This window comes from Psammomys obesus, unplaced genomic scaffold, assembly GCF_907164565.1.
Source record: "Psammomys obesus unplaced genomic scaffold, mPsaObe1.curated_primary_1811, whole genome shotgun sequence".
NCBI classification, from domain to species: Eukaryota; Metazoa; Chordata; class Mammalia; order Rodentia; family Muridae; genus Psammomys; species Psammomys obesus.
In genome coordinates, this window is record NW_026594377.1 from 1,349,939 (window position 1) to 1,374,636 (window position 24,698).

The window sequence follows — 24,698 nt, forward strand, 5'->3', positions numbered from 1 at the left end:
CCTCAGCAGGTCAGCAGGTCCCTTCTTCAGATTTCTGAGCCCGTTAGCACTCTCTTCTAGGAAGCCTAAGTTGCTGGCCTCCTCACCCAGAGACTACACTGAATTAGTTCAGACACTTAGATCCAGGGCGCCCCAAGTGAAGAACTGACGTCATGAAGGCTGCAGGGAACCCGAAGTCCCCAGCACCCTGCAGCTTTCAAAGCTGGGTCAGGTTCCTTTTTTTTTTTTATTTTGGAGACAAACGGCTATTTGGCCTGATTGGCCTGAATTCGGTGTGCGTCCAGGTTAGCCTCAAACTTAAGAGATTGCCCCTGCCTCTGCCTGCTGAGTGTGTGCCACTGTCTGGTTGGGTCAGGCTTTTGAGGTGGTTCCGTTCAGTGCAGTCGGCACTTTTTGGCAGGCAGGCACGAACACCTTGTACTGGGACCTCCAAGCTCCATCCCAGGCTCAGGAGTCCCACACCTGCAGGTATCTTCCTGAGAGCCTGGAGACTATCCAGGGCTGGGTTGAGGGCCCCAGCCGCTGGCAGCCTAATCTGTGGTACGAGACAGGTCTCAGAACCGGAGTGAGACCTGTGACTGCAAGGACAGTATTCTGCATCTCTGTCCCTGCACCAAGGAAGGCATACCGTTAGCCTCTCAGGGTTGAAAAAACCCAACAAATACAGGATGTGCATGAGATTAAAAACCTGGGGTCCCAGCTCTAGGTTTGGCCTAAGAAAGGGTTGGATGCCCACAGAGGGTGTCATTCTGTGCCTGTGGTGGTGAGAGGTGGCACAGACAAGTGAATGCAGGCTTCATAAAATTGCAGACGCCGATTTATTTACCAAAGGTGCTAGCCAGGGCTGCTTCCACTAACCCGGCCAGCGGATGCCCACAGGGTCCCAGCTCAAGTCTTCCAAGAGCAAGGCAGCGCGGCCTTGCTGTGGAGATGGGAGCAGTGTCCCCCCGGGGCAACGGTGATGCTCCTGTCTCTGGGCAGCCAAGGTAGGCGGTGGATACCAGCACCATCGTCTCAGGAAGGCACTTTCAGCTTCGGGGTCCCCAAAAAGAACTGTAGGACACGGTCAGCCACGAGTGCCAGGCAGAAGTCCAGAGCCAGGACCTGGCCGATGACCAGCTTGAACTGTCAAGGAGGAGGCAGGTGAGCTGGGTCAGTGGCTGAGCTGGGCTGAGCCAGGGGCCATAGCTCAGAGCCACTCACCTCTACAGGGATGTCCACGAGGCCGAACTGGCTGTTGAAGTCGGGCGAGGAACCGAGGAGCAAGCCAACGATGGCCAGCAGTGACACCGCCAGGCTCCACACCAGGGGCTTGTTCTCAGGCAGGCTCTCCATGAAGGGTGGGCCCTGTAAGGAAAAAGCACAGCTGCCTGGGGAGGGCTGGGCAAGGGGTCCACCAGGTGGGTATGGGCAGGCATGCGGCGCCTCACCTTGTAGTTGATGGCGAAGGTGGCCATCTGCATGGCCATCGCCATGATGTACACAGTGCTGTTGACCAGGCTTGGCTCAAACTCCTTGTATAGGTCTACAAACTGCTCCTGCCTGCAAGGGCATGAGGGTGTCAGTACCCTTCTGCTCAGGCACCCTCTGAAGTTTGCTGCCATGATCCAGAGCCAGGGCCTGGCTGGCTGCCCCTGCCCTCCTGTCTTCCCAAACACCACTTACTTCTCAGGGCTGCGAGCCTGGGCCTCACGGTACAGGTAGACGAGGCTCAGAAAGTGGACAGAGAACTGCAGCATCACCGTGAGGATGGTGTAGAGGTTGAAGATATTGGGCAAGGGCCGCTCCCTGGAAAGAGTCTTGAGAGGCTGCAGGGCAGGAATGACAGAGGCAGCTTACTCAGTCAAGAGGGAGTGAGAGGATACTCCTGACTCCTCAGGAACCTTGTTTGATACTGACCCAGGGGCTGCATATGCCCCAAATAGTCTGTATCCCACGGTAACAATGGAGATCCGTCAGGAAACAGATTCACTCTCTACCCCCAAGACGGTAGTCAGAGCCTAGGACCTGGAGGCATGCCTGGTCCAGCCTGCTAGCTTCCCACCCTAATGTCTCCAGAAGACCCAGGGAACGTGTTATGGTAGGACTTTGGAAAGTGACTGGATCTCTAAGGCTCTGACCTCATGCCTGGACTGAAAAAGGCTTAGTTGGTGGGGCCAGAATAAAGGGAGTGCAGCCCTCAGGACAAGCCTTTCTCTCTTAGCTGCTGTGAGGTGAGTGGCCTGAAACTTCTGGAAGCCTAAGCCAAGACAGACCTTTTGTTTCAAGGTGTTCTGTGCAGCCTTTCCTCACCTTGATGGGAAGTTGACACACACAGCCTCTGGCCACTAGACCTCTATTTCGCCACATCAGTGACCAGCGCCGACTCCGGTTGTGGCAGCACCCTTTCCTTAGGAGGCCTCCCTGGCTGTCCCTGAGGCCAGCCCCAAAAGCCTGTGACACACTTTTTCCCCCCTCACAGCACTGTGTGTCCTCTGCTTGCTCTAATTCATCATTTCCTTTGCCCTGGGGCTGTGACCTGCCTGGACCCCAAGCTCACAGTCAGTGGTGTACCCTAAGCTGTATCACTGGCAGCCAGCCAGGCCTGACCCTGTCTGTATGTCCTGTGCAATCTCAGGACTCCTGCCTCTGGGCTCTAGGTCTGTCTGTAACCTGGGAGATGACAATTCCAATCCACAAGAGCTCTTGAAATGCCCTGTGGCCAGCCCTAGGTGGTCCAGGGCTCACCTTGGAGCGGGAAATGAAGAGGAAGCAGCCAGCCAGCAGCAGCCCCTGCAGGGTGGCCTGGAAGTCGCTGAACTTGACACCTTCCAGGTAGAGGACACTTTGGCTATATGCCAGGATGAGGGCATTGAGGGCCAGGATCTTGAACATCTGTAGTGTTGTCACCAGCGTGCAACGGCCCTGCTTGATCACGTGGCAGACTGTGGGGAAGCAGGGCAGGAGTAGGTAGGGGCGTGTTTCTGGGTGACTGGGCAGGGTGCAGGGTGAGCACGGCTCCAGGAAAGGGCAGGGCGAGGTGCTTGGGACTCACTGCACTGGATGGAGGAGAGCTTGGAGGTGAAGGGCGCTGCAATGCTGGCATCCCCCAGCTTCACTATGGGGGTGCTCTCGTCCTCCAAGTCCCGCAGCACCTGGCTCAGGCGGTCCTGCGGGGAGGCCAACAGGGGTCAGCTCTGGCTAACAAAGGTTGTGGGCATTTCCGATTTGGACACTCACCCTGTGGGAGGCTGGTGGCTCCTCGGGGGAGAGGAGTGGCGACCTCTGTTTGGCTGACCTGGAGGAGACTCTGGGGCCACTGTTGTTCAGGACTGGACTGTCCCTTTGCCGTCGTCGCCGTTCTACAACCCTCTCAGGGGCATTGGCCAGGAGTGCTACGCCTGAGAAGGCATGAGGAAGGAGTGGTGGAGAGGCCCAGAGGCAGGTACCAGTATCCAGTTGCAGAGCTAGACCCCAGGCTGAGCTGGTCCAAGATCCCCCATTTACCTGACTGCTCTGTGAGGGCCTCAGGGACTGGCCAAGTTGCTTTGCTGGTTAATGGCTTGGCAAATAAAACCATGTCTCACATATGCCTGGCATTCACGTGACCATGAAGAGAACCAACCCCACAAGGCATCCTCTGACCCGTACAACTATGTGGCGGCAGGCATGTACCTCCACAAGCATTGAAACGCCACCAAACATTACTAAGAAATGTATTTTAAAACACTGGGTGAAAAAAGAAAGCAAGCCAGGCGGAGATGGTGCACACCTTTAATCCCAGTGCTCAGGAGGCAGGTGGATCTCTGTTAGTTGGAGGCCAGCCTGGTCTACAGAGTGAGTTCCAGGACAGCCAGGGGCTACACAGAGAAACCCTAACTTGAAGGGGGGTAAAAAACTACTAGTCCCCAAAGAAACTAATTACTCAAGAAAAAAAAAAAAAAGTCTATGAAGTCGAGAACTCCAGACAATGCAGGCAAAATGGAAAAAAACCCAGAAAGATCAAAGCTTAGTCTTTGAGGTCTAGGACTGTCAACACTTGCACCGACAGTGAACTGTGGCAACCATACCTGACCCTAGGATTCACACCCTCTGTGAGGGGTCCTCATGCTTGTACCCTTCCTTCTCTGACCTTGTAGGCTCCTCAAGATTTCTTGGTTTTGTTAAGATTTAATTATTTATACAGTATTCTGTCTGCATGTGTGCCTGAGGCCAGAAGAGGGCACCAGATTTCATCATTGATGAACCACCATGTGGTTGCTGGGAACTGAACTCAGGGCTTTTGAAGAACAGCCAGTGCTCTTAAACTCTGAGCCATCTCTCCAGCCGCAAGATTTCTTCTTGAAAGACAGGGTTCCATGTTACCAGGCTGGCCTTGAACTTGCTACACAGGCAAGAATAAACTTGAACCCCAGACTCTTTTGAGCTCTGGGATGACAGAGATCTGCCTGGATGAGCACCACTGCCCAGGGAGGCTATGAATTAAAATTACTTATTTGTTCAGTGTTTGGGATGAAACTCAGGACTTTGTACATATAAGGAAGACATCTGCTAACTCATACCTCTGGCCTCTCATTGGAGGGTTCTAGGGAGGAGCCACACCCCCAGCTCCTATCAAATGCCTTGTCTCTGAGCAACAGGGCCAAGTGAGCCGTCCTCACACTAGTGATGAAGACAAAGCTCCCAGCTATTGGTGCTCACCCACATCAGCGTGTTTCAGCGCGCCCACATCATTGGTGCCATCTCCACACATGAGAGTCACATAGCCCAGCTCCTTCAGGCTAGTGATGACAAATTCCTGCATGAAAGCATGAAATAATTGGGGCTGCAGCCATCCCCAAAGCCACCAGTGCCCAACCCCAGGGTCCTGCACATACCTTCTGCTTAGGGGCCACACGGGCAAACACCTGCACATGAGGAATGAGGTGGAGCAGCTGCTGGGGGTCCACAGCCTGCAGGTGAGCCAAGCCATCACCTGTGAGGCATAGCGCATGTTCCAGGGCCAGTTCCTTGGGGGAACCCGGGGTCAGAGGCAGCACGATGTTGCTATCAATGGAGCGCCACTCACACGGCTGGCCTGTGGGTCATATCTATGCTTAGGGTTGGAACTCTTGGGCCACCACAGCTTCACCCAAAACCTGGCCCTGCTCTGGGCATTCCACAGGGAACACACAAGACCCTCAGGTAGAGGTGACCCCCAGGTAGTAGCTGCATGACAGGCTGGATGCAAACACAGCAGGCCTGCTCTCAGAAATCAAGCCTCCTTCTCCCTCTACATGTTATCTGACACTGCTGCCTCATCTAGCAGACCTCCTCTCCACTGCCAGCCCTTTGGGAACCAGGAGCCCTCCCACGCTAAGCCCGTAGGGCCCGATTTTTATCTCTGCAGCTCAGATGTAGGACCAGGCAGGGGAGGCTGCTCCTGAGTACACCCTGTACTGATGTCCCAGAGGCTGTCTGAGGATGGAAAGCTTAGTCAACCTGCTTGGCCTGCCCATAAAGTGACAGTTAGGATCACCACTTTAGGATTGCCTGTCCACAACCCTTAGGGAGACCTGGGGTCAACAGTTGGGCGTGGTGACTGGTTCTCTCGAGAGGCAGGGGGAGGTTTAGAAGCTTTGCCAGCTGGGTGCACCTAACCCTTCCATCCTGCCATCCTGCCCTGGGATGCCCACTGCACAGGTCCTGCACTGTGTGACACCCAGTGACCTGAGCGACAAGCGGGTTCACTTACTTCTGCAGAAAGGGCTGTAAGGCTGGTCTCGGAAGACACACATGCAAAAACTGGCCTGGAGGCCATTGTGTAGCATCTAATAGCAAATAACAGGAGTCCTTTTGCCTCAGTCTCTCAAGTACTGGGCTGACCAGAATGCACCCTCACATCTAGCTGGGTGGACGTGAGTCCCAGCCTCTTGGCTCACAAGACGCCAACAGCCAGTGAAGCAGTTTAGCTTCTCTTCTACAGTGTACGTGAAAGCTGCCCAGTCAGCCAGATGTGCTAACAACATGCCATGCCTTTTCAGCCAGCAGCTGGTGCACCTCTCAGGCGTTAGAAATCTGGCAACCCGCTAGGTAATGACACAGGACTGACCTGCCTAGCCCAAGGTAGGCAAGGATGAGGGATGGGTACCTCTTTCTGGTAGTGTGCATGAGGCGTGTTGTAAACAAACCTGGCAGACTCAGGAACCGGTGACCACTCTAATACCACACAGCCTCGCATCACACTGGCCATGTTCTGAGGCCTCCTACACACTGGCTCTGGACTACCCAGCCTCACCTTTCTCCAGGGGAGGATGAAATATGAGTGTGTGGGCCTTGTCAATGAAGTGCAGCTCCTGAGCCACATGGCAGGCAGTGAGCGGGTTGTCTCCTGTGATCATCACCACCTAGGGGACAGGGGACAGGGCTTAGCAGGGAAGACTTGCTGGGCAGAACTCTCACCTTGGCCTCACAGCTCCTCATAAGAAAAGATGAGAGCAAAGGCCACAATCTCTATGGGAGACCACAGCCTACCAATCCAGGGCATGCTATACAAATGGCAGAGCTATGGTAGCCAACAGGGCGGGGCTAACACCCGGGGCTGCTTCACACCAAACACGTGCTGAGTCCCACTTCAATCCCAACGCACTGCTTCTTGGAATAACTCACCTTTCACTGTGTTTATATGAATGGGTATGTGCAGCTGTGGATATAAAGGGCGGAAGAGATAGCCAATCCCTCACTGTGGAAATTACAGGTATTTTGTGATGCTGGGATATAAACTCTGGTCTTCAAGACTACACAGCAAGTTCTCTAAACCATTGAACCAACTCTCAGATCTCACTTTTTGCTTTTTGAGACACAGTCTCACTATGAAGGCCCGGCTGGTCTCAGACTCACATCGACCCACTGACCTCTGCCTCCCTGGTGCTAGGATGATGGGCACATCACCAAATAAAGCTTATTGGGTTCACTTAAAACACAAGAATTAGCCCTTTTGCTGCCAGTGCCCAGGGTCTCATACCTGTTTGTATGAAGAACATTCTAGTGATGGAAAAGGGAGGTAGGGAGGCCATGGCTGTGAGGGTTCAGTGGGGATGAGTTGTGTTACATGCTTCTCTCTGGGACTGCTCATAAGAACAGGCATGGCCTTCATCCCTTACCTCTAGCCTCTGCCTCCTCCTCATTGACTCTGAGGAGGTGATGTGCTGCAAGAGGGGGCTGTGCTACAGAGCATCCTCTACTCACTTCTGGGAATGATAGCTCTACCTACTCCCAGCTTAAAACCTGCGATCTCCTCACTGCTGAGACCTAGAGGCTGGCACAGTACTATGTGCCTACCTCCTTGCCCCTGCTTCAACTTTCTTGCTTTGCTCATACCCGGTGGGATGCGTTCTGGATCTCTCGGATCACGGCCTTTGAGTCAGCTTTGAGTGGACAGGAAACCACAATGAAGCCCACAAACTTGAGGCTGCACTCCAGCGCCTCCCGCTTGACCTCTCGGGCCTGTGGGCAGATAGAGATGCCTTCACTATCTGTCCTTCTCACCAGCCTCTTCACATCTCCCAGGGTGGAACCCAGTGAAGAAAGCAGGTTGTAAGTGCCTCAGCAACTACAGCCACTGTGTGCATGTGGTTCCAGGAGAGGAGAAGCCCTGCCGTCTAAGAGGAGAAATGTCAGACAGGCGGGAAGAGGCAAGGTAGGTGCAAAGCGGGGTCTAGCCCAACTATACCTAGGCCTTATGACTGTGAATACCGACACATCACAGAGCCCTCTGTGGCTTGTTCAAAAGTGGGACTGAGCAAGGCCACCACCCTCAGGCTGCCCACAAAGCTCCAAGGAAGGCAGGTGATAAAGATCGCAAAAATCACAGTAGAATAGTAAAGGTGAAGGTCAGGGTGAACAGGTCCAGGAGAAAAGACTTGGGAGAAACAGGACTTTCCAAGACCAGGAGGAGCAAGGCACAATGCAGGAGAACAGAGGCCTTGGGTCCTGGCTTGAATGGGTCTCCACAGTCAAGCCTGTTAGCAGACATTAAGTTCTAGAGGCATGTTTGGCTACAGGGTTGAACAGACTGGACCAGACTGACCAAGAAGCAGGTCAAAGGGCAGCTGCACTGCTGGAGGTGGAGAAGAAGGGTGGCGACAGTTGGAGGAAAGGAGTGGAGGGTACCGATCCACTAAGGCATCTGAGGACTAGACAGCAGGCACAACAATGGTGGAATGTGGGACGCCTGTTGGCCTTCTCTGAGGAGGTGCCCAGGACAACCCAAAGCAGAGGTATGATGGGGTAACAGACCCTCACCTGCTGATGAGTGAGATGCCCTAGCTCCTTGTACCCCAGAGCCAGGACACGGGCTCCTTCCCGAGAGATCTCAGTGTGGATGTGGTGGTAGTCAGGTGGGCACTGGGAAAACTGAGGGAACAGAGGAGGGCGTCACTGCCTGCTCCCTGCCTGCCCCCTAACCCCAGGGCCGGGGCTGGCTCACCATGGGGTGCAGGGTTTCGGGGGCCCCCTTCACAGCCGCGATGTAGCAGAGGTCAGTGGAGCCGAGCTTCTCGTAGGAGGCGAGCACGGACATTCGCTTTAGGGCACTGGCAAAATGAAAGCGCTGGTGAATTTTCAGCCCCTGAGTTTTAATACTTCGGGGGAATACTTTCTCATCTGGAAACAAATAAGTACGAGTCCTGAGGGGCTTCGCTCCGGAGAGGTAGCCAAGCCCCCCATACTCTGCCCCAGCTTTCCCATCCCAGCAGTCCCAGAACCCTGCTGATCACAGCAGGAACAGTAGATCAGCCAGGGTAGGTTGGACACAGACCCAAGAAGATATTGATGAGAGGCTAACCTGGGCACTAGCCTGGAGGAATGTCACCATCATGGGCCTGCCCGTGCCAGAGCTTGGATGCTAGTCCCTCACCTTTGGTCAGTGTCCAGTCCACAGCTGTCAGCATGGCCTTTTCTAGGGGGTCACCCACTAGGGTGCCATCATCCAGCTGCATGAGCGAGTGACAGGAGGCCAGGGCCCGGTGTGTTTCTATGGGAATGCTGGACACTGGGGTCACCTCTTTCCCATCTCTGCAAAGACATGACAGTTGGTTACAGGTGGACAGGGGACTCGGGAACTGTCAATGAGTGCTACCAGGGGCCCCTGCTGAGGCAGCAGTACTCAGTGTGCTGGTCGCTAGGGATGCTTTGGTGAGGACAGTGGTCCTTTGAGTGTGCTAGCCTTCAAGATAACTTTTAAGATCCCAACAGATGAGGTGCCAGGTCTACGGTGGTTGTTCTGGGGCTGAATCAATCTCCCTACCCTAATGCCACTCATACTGACCACTACATAGGACCCTATGTAATGGAACCTTTAGTGGACGCTCAGGCCAAGTTTGGGTCTGTTTGTGGGGGGTTGGAGAAGAGTTCCTTTATGCTCACCTCAAGCCGGCCACACCACGCACCACCAGGCTGTCACTGGTCAAGGTACCAGTCTTGTCAAAGCAGCACACTTCCACCTTGCCAGCAAAGGGGATCCGGAAAGGCTCTGTGCAGTACATGTCTGTGGGTGGAGGGTGGGACCTGGGGTCACGAGGGCCCTCGGAGTTCCTGCCTGTTCTAAACAATGCCCCACCAGTCACTCAGCACTCACAGAGCTTGGCCAGGGCGATGAGGGAGGTGTTGACAGCCAGGGACAGCTCAATGGGCAGTTCAGGGGGTACAACCGAGGTGAGGATGAGAGTACACTCCAGAAAGAGCTTGTATCGGTTCCGGCTGGGGTCCTTAGTCCCTGTGGAAACAGGGCCTGGCAGCCTAGGGCAGGGATGGGGCCATGGAAGAGGAGTTGTCAGGGTGCTTACCTTCAATCCATACATATGCAGCTGCAGCAATGGCGAACACCAGGAGGAAGAGGATGAAGATGAAAGTCTCCAGGTTGTTTGCAGTGACTCTCTTCACCCCAAAGAGAATGGTACGCAGTAGCTTGCCCTGCAGAGATAGGAAGAACCGTCTTACCTGGGAGGCCTGTGTGGAACAGTGGCCTCTCCTACCTAGGAGCACTGAGATTCACCTCTCTTTCTAGGGAACAGCAAGGCCTGCCACAGACCATGAAACAGACAGGCAAGAGCCCGGAACAGGCTTACACCACAGGGCCACAGGAGAGGGCAAGGAAGTGCAAAGGAAGATGCCAGGATTCTATCACTCCTCCAGATATTACTCAAGCGTTTACCAGAGCACTTCACTTAATACCCTGTCCTGGATGGTAACAGCCAGACCACCTTGGGCACACCCACTGCTAGCTCAGCCCAGGGAAAGCAGGCCTCCACCAGCCTTAGAGTGTGTGTTCTGGAAGGATCCATCACACACTTTGGGCCCTCCTACATGTGATCAAGGACCATACCTGGGATGTGTTGAATCCAGTCCTCAGGACGTAGGCCACACATCCATTGTCAACCGCTGAGGAAACAAGCAGAGGTGTGTGTCATTAGCACCTCTGTCCCACCTCTGTCATGCTACAGCAGGTGCAGGACACCCAAAACACCCCTGAGGCACCTACGCTTCAGGCCTGAGGTGGCCTTCTGTGGGGGTATGTGCTGTACCACCTTGGTGCCCCCAAAGATGACATGCAGCCGGGCATCAGCCTGCAGGTCTAGGACACGGTCTGGGCTCAGGTCTTCAATGGGTTCCTGAGAAAGGAGACATCAGACTGGGATCACTTTAGCCTCCCGAGCTGAGGCATTAATAGGCTGCATCTCTGGAGGGTTGGTCTCCACTGACTTGCCTACTCCCAAGTGCGCCCCTACCTAGACCAGCAAATGCCATCTACTTTGGCAGGTGTCTGCTCATCATGACTCGTGGAGTTAATGCCCGTGATCTGCACTAGGCCTCCTCAATGAGACGAGGATTCTCTATGCCTATCCCCACTGAACAGCCTGGTTTCTCTCTACCCAGGTCCCCCACATCTACGGCTCTGCCTCCAGCCTACCTGCCTCCTCCACTTGTGTCTGGAGGGACCGCCTCTCCACTAGCCTCTCTTGCTATGTATACCTTTCTCCATGAACCAGTGCATGAGCTGCGCGTTCCCTCCAGTACCTTCATCTGTGGCACAGACTCCCCAGTGAGCATGGCCTCATCCACGATGCAGCGGCCCCGCAGTAGCAGCACATCGCACGGCACCAGGTTCTCCTGGGGGGAGCGGCCTGCAAAGTGCAGGCAGGAGGGTCAGCCACAAGACGAAGCAAGGGCTTCTGCTGGGCGGAGGGAATCCTGCCTCACCGACGGACACGATGTCCCCAGGAACGATCTCATCACTGGCGACGGGCCTCCACTTTCGGCTGCGGTAGACCTGAAGGGGACGTCAGTAAGTACAGAGTCCGCACCGTGCCCACCCAGGGCTGGCCAGGGTCACCATCCACCTGTTGTGCCAGCCACACCTGTATCATGTGGGGCTTGTTGCCCATCTTTCGGATCTCTGACATGTTCCTCATCTGCTGCTGCACTAGGGAAGCCTCGAAAGCCACCAGCATGGACAGAGTGAAGACACTGTAGTACCAATACTCATCCAGGCACCAGAGGCCAACGCAGAACACCTGTGAGTCATCAGCCTGTCAGCCTTGCCCATCTGTCCTGTGCCCAGAAACCCCGGCAAACCAACACCAATGATCCCTGAGGACAGGAAGAGGCTCTGGGGTTTGGAAGTGGCAGCCGGGCTCATTTGAGCTGTGACAGTCCCAAAGAAGGAGCCGGTGCAAGGGCCAGAACTGTTGTTACCTGAAACACGAAGAAAGGGGCTGTGGCTCTCTCCTTGAAGAGCTCAGAGAAGTCAGGCACCACCATCTCAGCCCTGCAAAAGACCATACCCAAATTCCTGGATGAGGCTGAAGACGTGGAGGCCCTATCTTTCACCTCCAGCTGGGAACCTCTGCAGGCTTCTTCAAGACTTGGTTCACCCAAGGTGGGAGGCTGCACTCAACCTTGCTCTTCTTCACCTGCTCATAGCTACAGAGACTGGCTGACAATGCGCTCTCTTTACCACTGCGCTGAAGTCTGTGACAGGCTTTTTCCAATACCAACCACCCCAAGGCAAGATTAGAACAGTGGGACAGGGGTGTCTGGAAGAGGGGATCCTGGTGAGAGAGCCTGATCCCCACTGGAACTGGATGGTTTTTTTCCTGGAACAGTTCTCAAGTAACCCAGGCTGTCCTTATATGGCCAAGGAGGTCTGCACTCCTGATATCCCTGCCTGCACCTTCACGTGCTGGGATGACAAGAGTCAGCCACCTTGACCAGTTTATGTGGTGGTGGGGATGGTGCTCTGAACCTTGTAATTGTTAGGGGAACTCCAGCCCCAACTTCTACAACTATGATATTTATTCCCTTTCTTTTCTTTCTTTCCTCCCTTCTCCTCTCCTGTTTTCTCTCTCTCTCTGAAACGGGTTCTTACAATGTATCCTTGGCTGGCCAGGAGCTCGCAGAGATACAAGTGTTTCTGCCTCATGATTAAAGATGTACACCACAATGCAAGACCCTCTTAAAAATATCTATGTATTTTTCCTTTTGTCTGTAAGAAGGAGGGGTGGCAAGCATGCGATACAGTGCATGTGTGGTGGTCAGAGGAAACCTTACAGAGCTGGGTCTCTCCTTACACTGTGTGGGTTCTGGGATCAAACTCAGGTTGCCACACTTGATGACAAGGGCTTGTACCTCTAAAGCCATCTTGCTGGCCTTGAGATTGTTATATTTTTCAGAAGAAGCCCTCTAGGTTTCAAGTAGCTTGTCCCTAGGGTGTCTCCTGAAGCAGCATGTGGCCACCCAGTCTGATTCAGGCTGCCTTTGCTCTACTCTCAAAACCCAAGGGCACTGACAGACTTCCCCACACATGGCAAGATTTGACAAAAGGATACTGCAGAACATCCTACAGTTTAAAAACAAAAACACCCACAGAAAGAGCATAAAAATATGTCCCAGGCCATTCATGCGGTCAATATCAGGGTTACAGAGACCAGCAAATGGTACTTTAAATTGGGACTGGATGTGGTAACATTTACATTTCCTGAAAAGCAACTGTGTCATGAAAGAACCTCAGGGGCAGCTAGGGGTGTGGCTCAGCAGCAGGGCTCCTGTCTAGCACATTTCAGGCACCAACTTCCATGTACAGCAACACAGGGGGAAACAGTCTCCTAAGATCTCTAGAGTTTCCCTGTCAGGGCAAACACCATGAGGCTATGGTGCCAAATGATGGTATTTGGTTCGAACATTTGGACTATCCTCTCCCAGCTGCATACTGGCACTTTAGTTTCAGTAAAAGAAGTCCTCGTGGAGTATCTGTATTCTAACCAGTACCCAAGAGGCATCAGTGTGTTTTGTTTTGCTTTCCTTTTGCAGTGTTGGGAGGGGAATCCATTCTAGCCCCATTAGGCAAGACTCAACCAGAGCAGTACTCCAATCCCACTGATGTTGCATCATCACCATTTCTAATGTGCTGAGATGTATATGAGCATAAACAGCTGAACAGAAATTTCAAGATAGAATCTAACTCTGTGCCAGTTGGTGGTGGCACATGCCTTCGACATTCAAGAAGGAGAGGCAGGTGGATCTCTGTGAGTTCAAGACCAGCCTGGTCTACATAGTGAGTACAATGGCAGCCTGGGCTACACAGTGAAACCCTGCCTTGAGAAAAAAAAAGGAAGGAAAGAAGGAGGGAAGGAATCTAATTCCACAATTGTAGGGAAGTCAGGTCAAAGAGATGGCTTATTTGGTAAAGTGCTTGCCTTAGAAGCATGAAGACCTAACTCCACAGAAAACTGCCAAGAGCAGTGGTGCGAACTTATACTTACACTGAAGAGCTGAGACAAGCACTGGGGCCGCTACTTAGCAAGCGTATTTAGTGAGCTCTAGCTCAGAGGGACTCTACTGAGGGTGACACCTGAAGCTGATCCCCAGCCTCCATGCAGACTTGCACATTCATGCACATCCCCCTCCCACTGCCCCAGTCAAGAGTGGAATTTAAGAGCCACAAAACAGACAAAAAGAGAATGGTCACTGAGGGGAGGACAGGACAAGGTCCCACACCACAAAGCAGAGGCTCCCAGCTCCACGCCCTCTGAGAGTCCTGTTGGCAGACAAGTTTGGAGGAAATCAGAGCAAAGCAGGGTTCTCAAATGGGGCCGTAGCCACCTAGCAGTTTGGGCTAAAGAGCAGAGCCTTCTGCCCCACTGCCAGGGCAGCAGTGCACTGGGGCCCCGAGGAGGAGAGCAGCAACTCACTTGTTGCTCCCAAACTTCTTCTCCGCAGCCCGGATGTCTGCGTCCTCCTGGAAGCCTCTGCTGCTCTGATAGTGGGAGAAGGCATGCCCCACGGGGAAGGCCACTGGGAGGAACTGCTTCTTCTCCAGGGCGTCATAGGAATATTTGATCTTCTGGAATTCAAATGACAGCACCTCCAGCCCATCTTCACCCTGGGGTGGAAGGTGTGTTTGTGGCAGAAGCCCCCCGACCTGGAGAACATTGGTGTCCAGGAATATCACACAGCGCCCGTTCCAGCCCCCTACCTTGTCACGGTGCAGGGCCACCAGCTCAGTGGAGCCATTGTTGGGGGTGGGCACCACCTTCACAAAGGTTGCTTTGCTGGGGTCATACTCCTGTCAAAAACCAAGACTGTTACTGCTTCCTCCTCAACCCAACATTCCCCTAATGGGGCAGAGGAGTGTGGACACAGCCGCCCCATAGAATGCTTTGAATATGGCCTGAGGCTCTAGTTACTGGCTTGGCCATACTCTACTTAATCACTGTAAAATAGAGCTGATATCCAGGGCACACTCACCACCCAGGATTCTGGACATGAACTCAAATCTATATGGAACATCTAGTTTGCTCTCCATTCATATGACCCACATCTTGCCACGGCCCACTTGCCACCACATTGGCTGCCTCTGGCTTGCTCACTGCTCCCTAGTACACTGGGCACTCAGACTTGCCTGTGTCTGAGCTAAGGATTTTGGTATCCAAGCATGCATGCAGTCAAAGACAGATATAAACATGACAGAACACCATAAGGAAGATTTTTCTTCTCTTGGTAACTTGTGAGGTTCCCCAGAGGGAATTATGTTGATGACTACATTGTGTTGTAATGTCAAGATTTTCTTTGCACAAAGCACACACATGAAGCTCCCCTGATCCATCCTACTCTGGAGTCCTCCCCAGGTGTCCTCATCTAAAGTTTCCTGGGACTCCTCTTAGTGTTATCTGTCTTCTGCAGTAACGAATGAGTCCACCTTCTTCCCCAGCGGTTTTATCCAGGCTACTTTCTTGACACAAGCTCTCCCCTACGAGCTGTTTTTGCAGTGATTGGAGGTGCAGGTCAAACACACAACAATGAACTTAAATTCCTCAGCGGAAGACGAGCACAAGGTGCCACGCTGGCCCCATGGCAGACACTTCACTGGTTATCTTAGCTGCCCTCAGTGACCCTGGAGAGAGGTGTTTCAGCTTTCACTTTACAGCAGGGAGAAACTGAAACCCAGGGAGAAGCAAACCCTGATCTGCCTCTCCTCACCCAAGGCTGCTTAGCTCCTCCCACTCACTTCTCCTTCCTAGGAGAGGAAGTTCTCAGTTACAGCCCAAAAGGCAGCTAGAATGCTAGGGTTTGGATGTCCTGCACTGGCCGTCCCCCAAGGCCAGTGGGAGGACCACTGGGTTGGCACCAATCCTGGGTGCCAAACATTGAAAACTGGGGCCCTCTGCAGGATAAATATTAATGAAGGAGACAACAGGGTGCACTCTTGGTACTGAGGATTCAATGCACACACTGAGCCAGAGAGGGTGCGTTGGAGGATGTTCTGGTTTCTTTCCTTCGGTCTTTGACACTACCTCCCCTCCCTGGTTGGCCTGAGGACCAGCCCGGAGCTGGGATTAGAAAAGAGGCTGCCTTCAGCAGATATTGGTGCCCCAGGCTTCAGCTCTGGTGTGATCTGTAGTGTGATCAGTGGGCAACCCCACCAACCTGGAGCACCTTGTGAGTGCTGCTTCCTGGAGCGGCACTGCATTGAGAATTCTGAACCTGGGACCTCTGCACCATCTGGCTGCATACTCTGACAAGCCTCACCTTAACCACCCCTATCTTCCAGACAGATAGCATGGAATCCGAAGCTATTAAGTCACTTACAACTCGCTCCTGCCCATTGTCAGCACTAGGATCAACTGCACTCTCCTTTGCTTTTAGCAAGGGACAGAGGCTGAACATGGGGTCGTAAGATTTGGCTTTATAGATCAGAGGAATTACCCCAAAGTTCTAGCCTAACACTAAATAGATAGATAGATAGATAGATAGATAGATAGATAGATAGATAGATAGATAGATAGATAGATAGGAGCGAAATAAATCAATAATAGGAGCCAAAACCAAGGTAGGAGACGATGGGGAAGGAAGGCAGGACCGTCACGCCATATGGGAGCTAAGGTAACAATTCACACAACAGTAACATTTGGGTCCTGCGCTAAGCCTGTTCCAGGTGTTTCTTGTGGAGCAAAATGACCACACCACAGCGGCATGGCGAGCCACATTGGGGTCAGAATCAGGCCTGAGCCACAGGGCAGAGGGTGCCGCTAGAGACTCTGGCTTTGCAGTTGGAAGGCTGCACACCTGATTGGGGACATGCAAGCCCGCTGCAGCCCAAGACACCCTGCTAAGACCTTCCTGTGCCTGGGGTCCCGCTCGGGTTCGTGCGCGAGCACTTACCGGGGTGCACGTGAGCGCGCAGTGCGCGTGCACAGACCAATGCCCCGACAGGACAGTGAGTGCGTGCGCGAGGCAGATGGTGGCGAGCGCCAGCAGCGCGGCCTCGGGTATTTGGTTCCAGCTGCTGCCCCAGCCCCAGCAACCACTGGCGGCGGCGCCCAGCCAGGCTGGGTACAGCAACCCGGCAAACGGCAGCACGGTGAGGCGCCGCAGAAGTGCCAGCCGCCGGTAGGGCCACACGGCGGCCACCAGTTCGTCGCCGCTCGCTATGAGCGCTGGTCCGGCAGCCAGGACCGGCCGCAGTCGCGGCCCAAGCTGAGGAGGCCCGCTTTCCCGGGCCCCGCCAGGCCGGGGCCCGCCAGGAACCGCGTTGCCCACCACCGCCATCTTTCCCAGCGCTGCGCTGTCTTCCGGCAGAGGCACCGCCTCACTTCCGGTATATTACTTCCGGTGAGGTCCGAGCGCCACCATGAATGGCCTCAGGAATAGGAAGCGCCTAGGTAAAGCGGGAGATGTTTTCCCAAGCGTATGCTCATGGCGCCGCCATGGCTGGCTGGTCTGGAAGGAGAGTAAGGGCGCTGCCATGACAAAGAAGGAATCAAAGGTCCAGATCAGCTTGCTGAGGGCTGCCACGCCGGACTAAGACCAGAAAAGACTAGGCAGGCAGGGGCGGGCTTGACATCTCCAAGAGAATCTGAACACGGAAAAGCCGGACGCTTCTCGCCAACTACTTGGGCATCTGCCCCTCACGAGGAGCGGAGCCTTCACATGTAAGAGAGAAAAGCCTATCTAAAGATAAGGGCGGTGCCTTTTGAAGGCGGCTCTGGTAGGAGGCGGAGCTTTCAAAAGCTAGCTGTCAGGGTGGCTTCTCCATGCAAGCCGTACTATAATAAGAACACAAAATGGCCGCATAAACATAAATGTGAGATTTTAATATTTATATGAAATTATTTTATTCTGTGTTACTCAACTATTCTGTATAATGCTATTATTTGAACACAACAATAATAAGATATTTGAAGATTTGAGAAGTTCATTAAGTTTGTCTCTGTGAGTGTGTGCCAACTGTGTGCAGATCCCACAGGGTCCCTGAGAGTGCGTCTGAACCCTGGATTGGAGTTACAGCTAGTTGTGAGTTGCCACACGTGCCAAACTGGTCTTCTGAAAGACCATCAATCATTAAGTTCTTTCTCTAGTGCCCATAATAAAATTTTCGAATATTGCTAATTATGTAACAATTAGTATGCATGAGAAGGTAGCATTTTAAATATATATATTTGTGTGTGTGTCACACATGTGGAAGCCAACAAAAATTAACTCTCTGGAGTTGAGCCTCTCCTTATACTAGATGGGTTCTGGGGATGGCAGTCATCAGAATTGATGGCGAGGGCCTTTATACCCTGAACTGTGGCACTGTGCCACAACATTTTCTTTGAACAGGTATTGTGTTTTGTTCTGGGGGCCACTTAAATCCAACATAACGAAAACACTAAGTTAATGAAGGTGACAAAAATTTAGTGTAATCAAGCCACAACTAATTGATCAGTCCCACAGAACAGACTCAGGAGCTGAGCTGCAACCCTGAAGAGATGTGTACAGCATGTTTGAAGGAGGGGGGTGGGGGGCTGTAATATTGTCCAGTCATATTTTGACATAAGGGCTTGAGCAAGGGAGTTTTCATCAGCAGGATAGGAGTAGGTTCCTGGGCCTGAGAACATAAACTTGTTTGACTGTATCAGCAAGATGAAGTTGTCCCTGAGATGTCTGGACTCAGACAACTGTTTCCTTACAACAGCAGCTGTTCAGCTATTGGGAGGTCCCCAGGTCCCCTGTGAACTTAGTTTCTCCCTATGATTAAATGGAGTTTGAGAATGAAATTGTAGTACTTAGAATGTTTCTCAGCAGTTTTTGAGACAAAGAGCCCAAGTTTGCCTTAAACTATGTAGTGGAAACTGGCCTTGAAGTCTTGGTCCTCTTGCCTGGACCTCCCTATGCTGAAATTACAGGTGTGGGCCACTACATGGGAGAGTTCTATGAACTTTTTTCAGTTTTTTTAGTGCATAATTAAATGTTATAGATTATATCGTTGCATATTCTTTTTACATGTATGGGTGTTTTTGCCTAGTGTATCTGTCCATCAGATCATGCAATGCCTACAGAGGCCAGGGGGGAGGGGAGTCTGATCCTTTGGAATTGATGCTACAAAGAGTTATTAGTCACCATATGTGACCTAGGAACCAAACCTGAATCTTCTGCAAACCAATGACCACTGCTTCAGCCCCTTTCAAGGTATTCTTACAGTAGACAAATTGTTTAAATGAAGGAAAAATCATTTATTTTACCAATAAGGACCCAGGAACCAGATATTGGGGTGAAAACCAGCTAGCTCAGAGAGACAGAGAAAGCACCAAGCTGACCTTCCTTCTCAGCTCAGGTATAGATGGAAAAACCCAAAAGGCTCATTAGTATATCTGATAGCCCAGAAAGAAAAGGCCAAAAACCCCAAGGCCAAAGGCTTGCTGGTTCAAAGCCCAAAAAGCCAGGGAGCTGGGGAACTGAAGCCTAAGCTTAAGCTAAACGCTCAAAGAAGAACTTCTCCACACTGTCTTAAATACCCCTCAACTCAAAATCTCTCCTACTCTTTAATTCTTGTCAGCTGGTTTCTTACTCTTGACCTAGGGTTAAATTTACTAGATCCAGTATACAGAGACCTCTTGTAGCTAACTTTATTAGATCTGGTATACCGAGAGGTCTTGGATTAAAGGTGTGTACTAGAGTTGAGTGAACCATACCATAATCACCAAGAAACAGAAAGTTTGGGGCTGGAGAGATGGCTCAGTGGTTAAGAGCACTGCCTGCTTTTCCCGAGGTCTTGAGTTCAATTCCCAGCAACCACTTGGTGGCTCACAGGCATCTATAATGACATCTGGTGCCCTCCTCTGGCCTGTAGGTGTATATCGTAAGCATAATAAATAAGTATTTAAAAAATTCATTTAAAAAATAAATAGAAAGTTCTTGGACTAAGGTGTGTGTTAGGGCTCAACCAAACCAAACAATGAACAGGGTTTATAGTTTACAGTTTTGGGGATCACAATGGGATCAAATATCCTGTAACAACAAATGTAAGACTTTATAAGAGGAGAAATACATGCAATTAGACTTTGTAATCAGATCATAATATTTAATAAGCTAATAATAATAATATATTTGAGCAGAGATGGTGACACAGGCCTTTAGTTCCATAATTCAGGAGATGGAAGCAGGAAGATATCTCTGAGTCTAAAAACAGCTGCGTCTATCTAGTGAGTTACAAATTAGCCAATATTACATTGTGAAGCCCTGCCTTACAAACAAATAGGATATGTTTGTTTCTGCCCACAAACATGACTTTTTCAAAACATTTATTTATTTTTATTTGTGTTTGTGTGAACTCGAGTTCGTGCATGTGTGTGTGTGTGTCCATACAGGTCATAAGAGAGTACTGGTTAGATCCCCTGGAACTGGAGCTACGGAGTTGTGAGCTACTATGTAGGTGCTGGGAATTTAACCTGGTTCTCTGGAAGAACAGCTAGTGCTGTCTCTCCAGCCCTGTTCTTTTTGTTTTGTTTTTTGAGACAGGGTTTCTCTGTGTAGCCATGGCTGTCCTGGAATTCACTTTGTAGGCCAGGCTAGCCCCAAACTCACAGAGATCTGCCTGTGTCTGCCTCCTGAGTGCTGGAATTAAAGGCCTGGACCACCATGCCCAGCTCCAACATGTTATTTTTATACTTTTACTTTGCTTGGTAGTGCAGGCATGTCATTCCATATTCAAGTGAAGCTGAAGCAGGAATAAGACAAATTCAAGGTCATCCTGGGAACTTAATGAGACTTTCTCCAAACTTAAAAAAGTAATAAAAGTGTTGGTTAGTTACATGTTAGAAGTGCTTGCCTAGCATTCTTGAAACCCTAGGTTTGAGTCCCAGTGATGTAAAACAAACAAATGGATACAAAATGGAAAAAACAACAACAAAAACAAAAAGCAACACACACACACACACACATACACACATGCACACACAGCTCTCTGACTGTGCAGCCAGCTGTTGCATAGCATTTTTTTCTCCATTGAAACAACACCACTGAAACAAGTGGAGGAAAGCTTGATAAGAGGAGCAAGGAAGTTCTAAAGGCAGGCCAGGCAGGCCTTTTCTTCTCTTCCCTCTACCCAGCCCCAGAGGATCACAATTGCTTCCTTGCCTGATGATCCACCTCACTGCCTGACTCTACAGAGAGGTCCATTAAGAATCAGTAAATAGGGAGAATCCCTGAAGTAGATGATAAGACAAGAAATCATGTCTGAGCTGTATGAGAATGAAACATCTATTTGGAGGAATTCCAGAGTGATGATCTTCCTCTACTTGGTTTGGGGTGCCCTGACTCCTTGATGAAAAAGATCTATCTCATGTATGGGGATGCCTCCAAAACAATGTGTTACAACTCTGAAAGCTGAGGTCCCTGTGAGCTCCACATGCATGTGGACACATGCATTTGTGGACACATATTTTGAAGATACTCATAAACACATGCACACAAACGCATACATGCAGAAAAACAAAAACAAAAAAAATAAAATAGAGTGTATTTATTACTTTTGCTGACCAAGGCAATTTATAACAATGCATTTAACTGAGTCTGTGGCTGAAGAAAGTTAGGGTCCATGGTGGTGGAGTAAAGGCATGGTAGCAGAACCAGCTAAGAGCTCGTACAATGATCTATAAGAGGCAGAGGGAGGACACTGGAAATCTGGTAAGTCTTTTGAAGCCTCAAAGCAACCCCCTACTGCTAGTGACACATGTCCCCAACAAGGCCACCTCTCCTCATCTCTCCCAATTTCAACAACTGAGGATTAAATTCTTGTGGAGAGCCTCTGGTTTGTCAGGCTGCTTTGTTATTGAGCATTCAGCGAAAAACATGTTTTCACCATGGCCTTCACCTAGAGTCAGGAATAAGCAGGATGTTTATTTTTTATTTTTTATTTATTTTTTTATTTTTTTGCTAAGTACACTTCCTTTTGTTTGAGACAGCAGGCAGGATGTTTTGCCAAATTCACACCTTTTGTTTGCATGAGCATCACAAAGACAGGTGGTTGAGGTAAACAAGTTTGACTTCTCCATGAACCCATGTACTGAGGTGCTTTGCTCTATGAAAAAGGAATTATTGGAATAAACTGGAACAACAGTTTCTATTGGAAGCTCTCTCGAACAGATCTCGTGTAGTGTGTTGGTTTTAAATTTTTCTTTCAATCCTCACTCCCCACTCAAGAACTGTTTGACTCTCCTGGCGGGCTCCGGTAAACACTCAAACATTTGAACCTGTGAGAGCCAGTCTCAATCAAACAGACACATAGGGGCTGGAAAAATGTCTCAGTGGTTAAGAGCATGTACTGCTCTTGCAGAGGACCTGGGTTCAGTTTCCAGGATAGAGTGGGCAGCTTACAGTCTCTTGGAATTATAACTTAAGTGAATATAACACCCTTTCAGACCTCCAGGAGCACTTTCATGGATGTGGTGCACTTACATTAAAATGAATAATTTTTTTGAAAATTAAAAATAAAGAGTTGAAGCTGGGCAGTGGTACTGTAAGACCTGGGGTCCCACAGCTCAGGAGTTCAAGATCGCGCCCTTCCCAGAAACTCCCCCAGACAAGACTCGTTGCAAAAGCAAGAGGTTTATTAACCATTGCACAATGGGGTCACCCCTGCCGGTCAGCAAAGAGTGGCACCGGGAGACAAAGGCCTTTAGGTTTTTAAAAGAAAAATTGCGGGAAATTTGAAGTTGCAGTTTTGGCAATTTAGGATTGGATGAGGAAGCTATAAAGTAAGATAATTGGTTAGTCTTAGGTGCTCAAGCTTGGCCAGTCCTGTCAAGTGTGGATACAGCTGCAATTAAAGGTGGGGCTGGTTAGCTCATCCTTGAAGCTTAGAGCTGCGGGCTCTGGGCTGGAGGTCAAAAGCTACTCAGAGAAGTCTGGGTTCGTTGCTAAGAAATACTATTTGAAGACAAGGGTCTGGTCATTCTTTTTGCTGAGTGAAGGTCATTGTTTGCTTGCTTTTTTTCTATCTGTCCTCATAGATAGGGTCACATTTCTCCATTCTCTGGAAAGGTACTAAGAGGCTTTAGCTTAACCTGAACCTAAAACTCAAAACTATAGGCTTTAGAAGACATACAGGTTACAAAGTTAGTTTAACCCTTTCAGTACATGTCTTTAATTCCAGCACTTGGGAAGCAGAGTCAGGTGGCTCTCTAGGTTCCAGGACAGCCAAGCTACACAGAGAAAACCTGTCTCAAAAAACAATAAGGCTGGGAATTGGTAGCCCACACTTTTGATCCCAGCACTCAAGAGGCAGAGGCTGGAGAACTCTCTGAGTTCAAGGCCAGCCTGATCTACAAAGCAAGTCTAGGACAGCCATGACTATTACACAGAAACCCTGACTCAAAAAACCAAAAAAACAAAGTAAAACCCAATAAATAAATAGACAAAAATAAAGAGTTGGATACGTATTAATAACCCATACATTGAAAACATGATGGAACAACTTAAGATGACCTGTCCACGTCTTGTTGAATTTTAAAGTGTTTGTTTTTTGGAGGTTCTAGAACAAATTTGTTGCTCCTTGGACTTTTGTTTTGTTTTGTTTTGTTTTTTTGAGATGAGGTCTTATTATGTAGCTATGGCTGACCTAGAATTCAGTATGTAAACCAGGCTGGCCTCAAATTCATAAGAGATCCACTGCTTCTACCTCTCAGTGCTGGGATTAAAGGTGTGCATCATCACACCTGGGTACTACTTAGATCTTTCCTTAAAGAGTCATTTAAATATATGTTGCATGTGTGTCTATCTGTGGCTGTTTATACCAGAGTGCAGGTGTCTGTGGAGGCCAGAAGGGGGTTTCCGATCCTCTGGAGCTGAAGTTACAGGCAGTTGTAAGCTGCTCACCATTGACGCTGTGAAGAGCTCTGAAAGGCTGAGTCATCCTCAAAGAAGCTCTTTTATGCATGCTGACTCCTTAGTTTCAGAAGGCTCTGAGAGGTACGTAGTGTTCCATTTTTCCATAGTTGGCCAAGATAACAAATGAACCAGGAAAGTGATTTACCCTCCCCCCCAAAAAAAGCAGGAGAGAAAGTACATGAAGTGCCAAACTTTTATATATTAACTCCATAATTGCAATTCCGAACACAAAAGGGACCTGCTCTCCTTAAGAACAGGCATGGCTACCAAACAACTGCTTTTTCCCTGAGGACCGATGGGAGGAAAATCTAGGGATGGCAACTCAGTGTACTTGCTCCATAAGCACAAAATACAGAACACATGTAAAAAGCCAGGCATAGTGCCAGAGAAATGGCTCAGCAGGTAAAGGTGCTTGCTGCAGAGCCTAACGGCCTGAGTTAGATCCCTGGGACCCACATGATGGAAGGAAAAATGTAGGCATAAAGTTGCTGTGTAAATTCACATGCTGATTTTGGTGCCCCCCCATATTTGGTTGCAGTCATTGTTTTGAGAATTTTCTGTCTCAAAGTTGTGTAAACACTGCTCCCAAATTTTCCCGATATGCCAATAAAGCAGCTTCCAGCCATTCACTGTACAGGGGAGAGAATAGGGCTGGACTTCCTACTTAGCCAGGGGAGAAGGAGTTAGAAGTAGATTGAGCTGTGGGAGAGGACCAAGAGATATCAAGAGAAGGAGCTGGAGCAGGAAGATACAATGCTCAAGTATTTCTGAGATGTATGCTGGGAGGAAATCAGATTAGTGCAAAGGACTAAGAATAGAGTTAAAGGCTGGAGAGATCGCTCAGTGGTTCAGGACACTGTCTGCTCATGCAGACGTCCTGAGTTCAATTCCCAGCAACTGTAGTGACTCATAATCATCATGGGATCTGATGCCCTCTTCTGGCATGCAGATATACATGCAGATAGAGCACTGACACTAAATAAATAGAAACACTTAAAAAAAAAACTTAATGAAATAAAAAAAATAGTTAATAC

The 24,698-nt window shown here is 50.3% G+C and overlaps 1 protein-coding gene across 1 annotated transcript; it reads right to left on the reverse strand.

Moving 5' to 3' along the window:
* Positions 1-799: 799 nt before the first annotated feature.
* Atp13a1 (ATPase 13A1) lies at positions 800-17,095 on the reverse strand. Its single transcript, XM_055618702.1, has 26 exons — positions 16,678-17,095; positions 14,492-14,581; positions 14,208-14,398; positions 11,713-11,785; positions 11,376-11,531; positions 11,218-11,287; positions 11,035-11,141; positions 10,499-10,628; positions 10,343-10,398; positions 9,804-9,930; positions 9,596-9,733; positions 9,385-9,505; positions 8,876-9,033; positions 8,447-8,622; positions 8,263-8,373; positions 7,339-7,464; positions 6,257-6,365; positions 4,857-5,056; positions 4,681-4,777; positions 3,220-3,380; positions 3,035-3,149; positions 2,728-2,924; positions 1,666-1,808; positions 1,431-1,542; positions 1,204-1,347; positions 800-1,125 (listed from the first exon to the last, which is right to left on the reverse strand). Exons 1-26 carry the CDS (start codon positions 17,062-17,064, stop codon positions 1,015-1,017), a joined length of 3,606 nt encoding a protein of 1,201 aa, XP_055474677.1. The 5' UTR covers positions 17,065-17,095; the 3' UTR covers positions 800-1,014.
* Between the last annotated feature and the right edge of the window lie 7,603 nt (positions 17,096-24,698).

Bases quoted from the DNA above. Each gene is read 5' to 3' on its own strand.
- Atp13a1 (XM_055618702.1), bottom strand. From the start codon at position 17,064: ATGGCGGTGGTGGGCAACGCGGTTCCTGGCGGGCCCCGGCCTGGCGGG. The intron at 9,506-9,595 runs GTGAGTGCTGAG...CTCCACCCACAG, and splicing joins CATCGCCCTGGCCAAGCTCT to ACATGTACTGCACAGAGCCT. The intron at 2,925-3,034 runs GTGAGTCCCAAG...GCTTCCCCACAG, and splicing joins GCTCTCCTCCATCCAGTGCA to TCTGCCACGTGATCAAGCAG.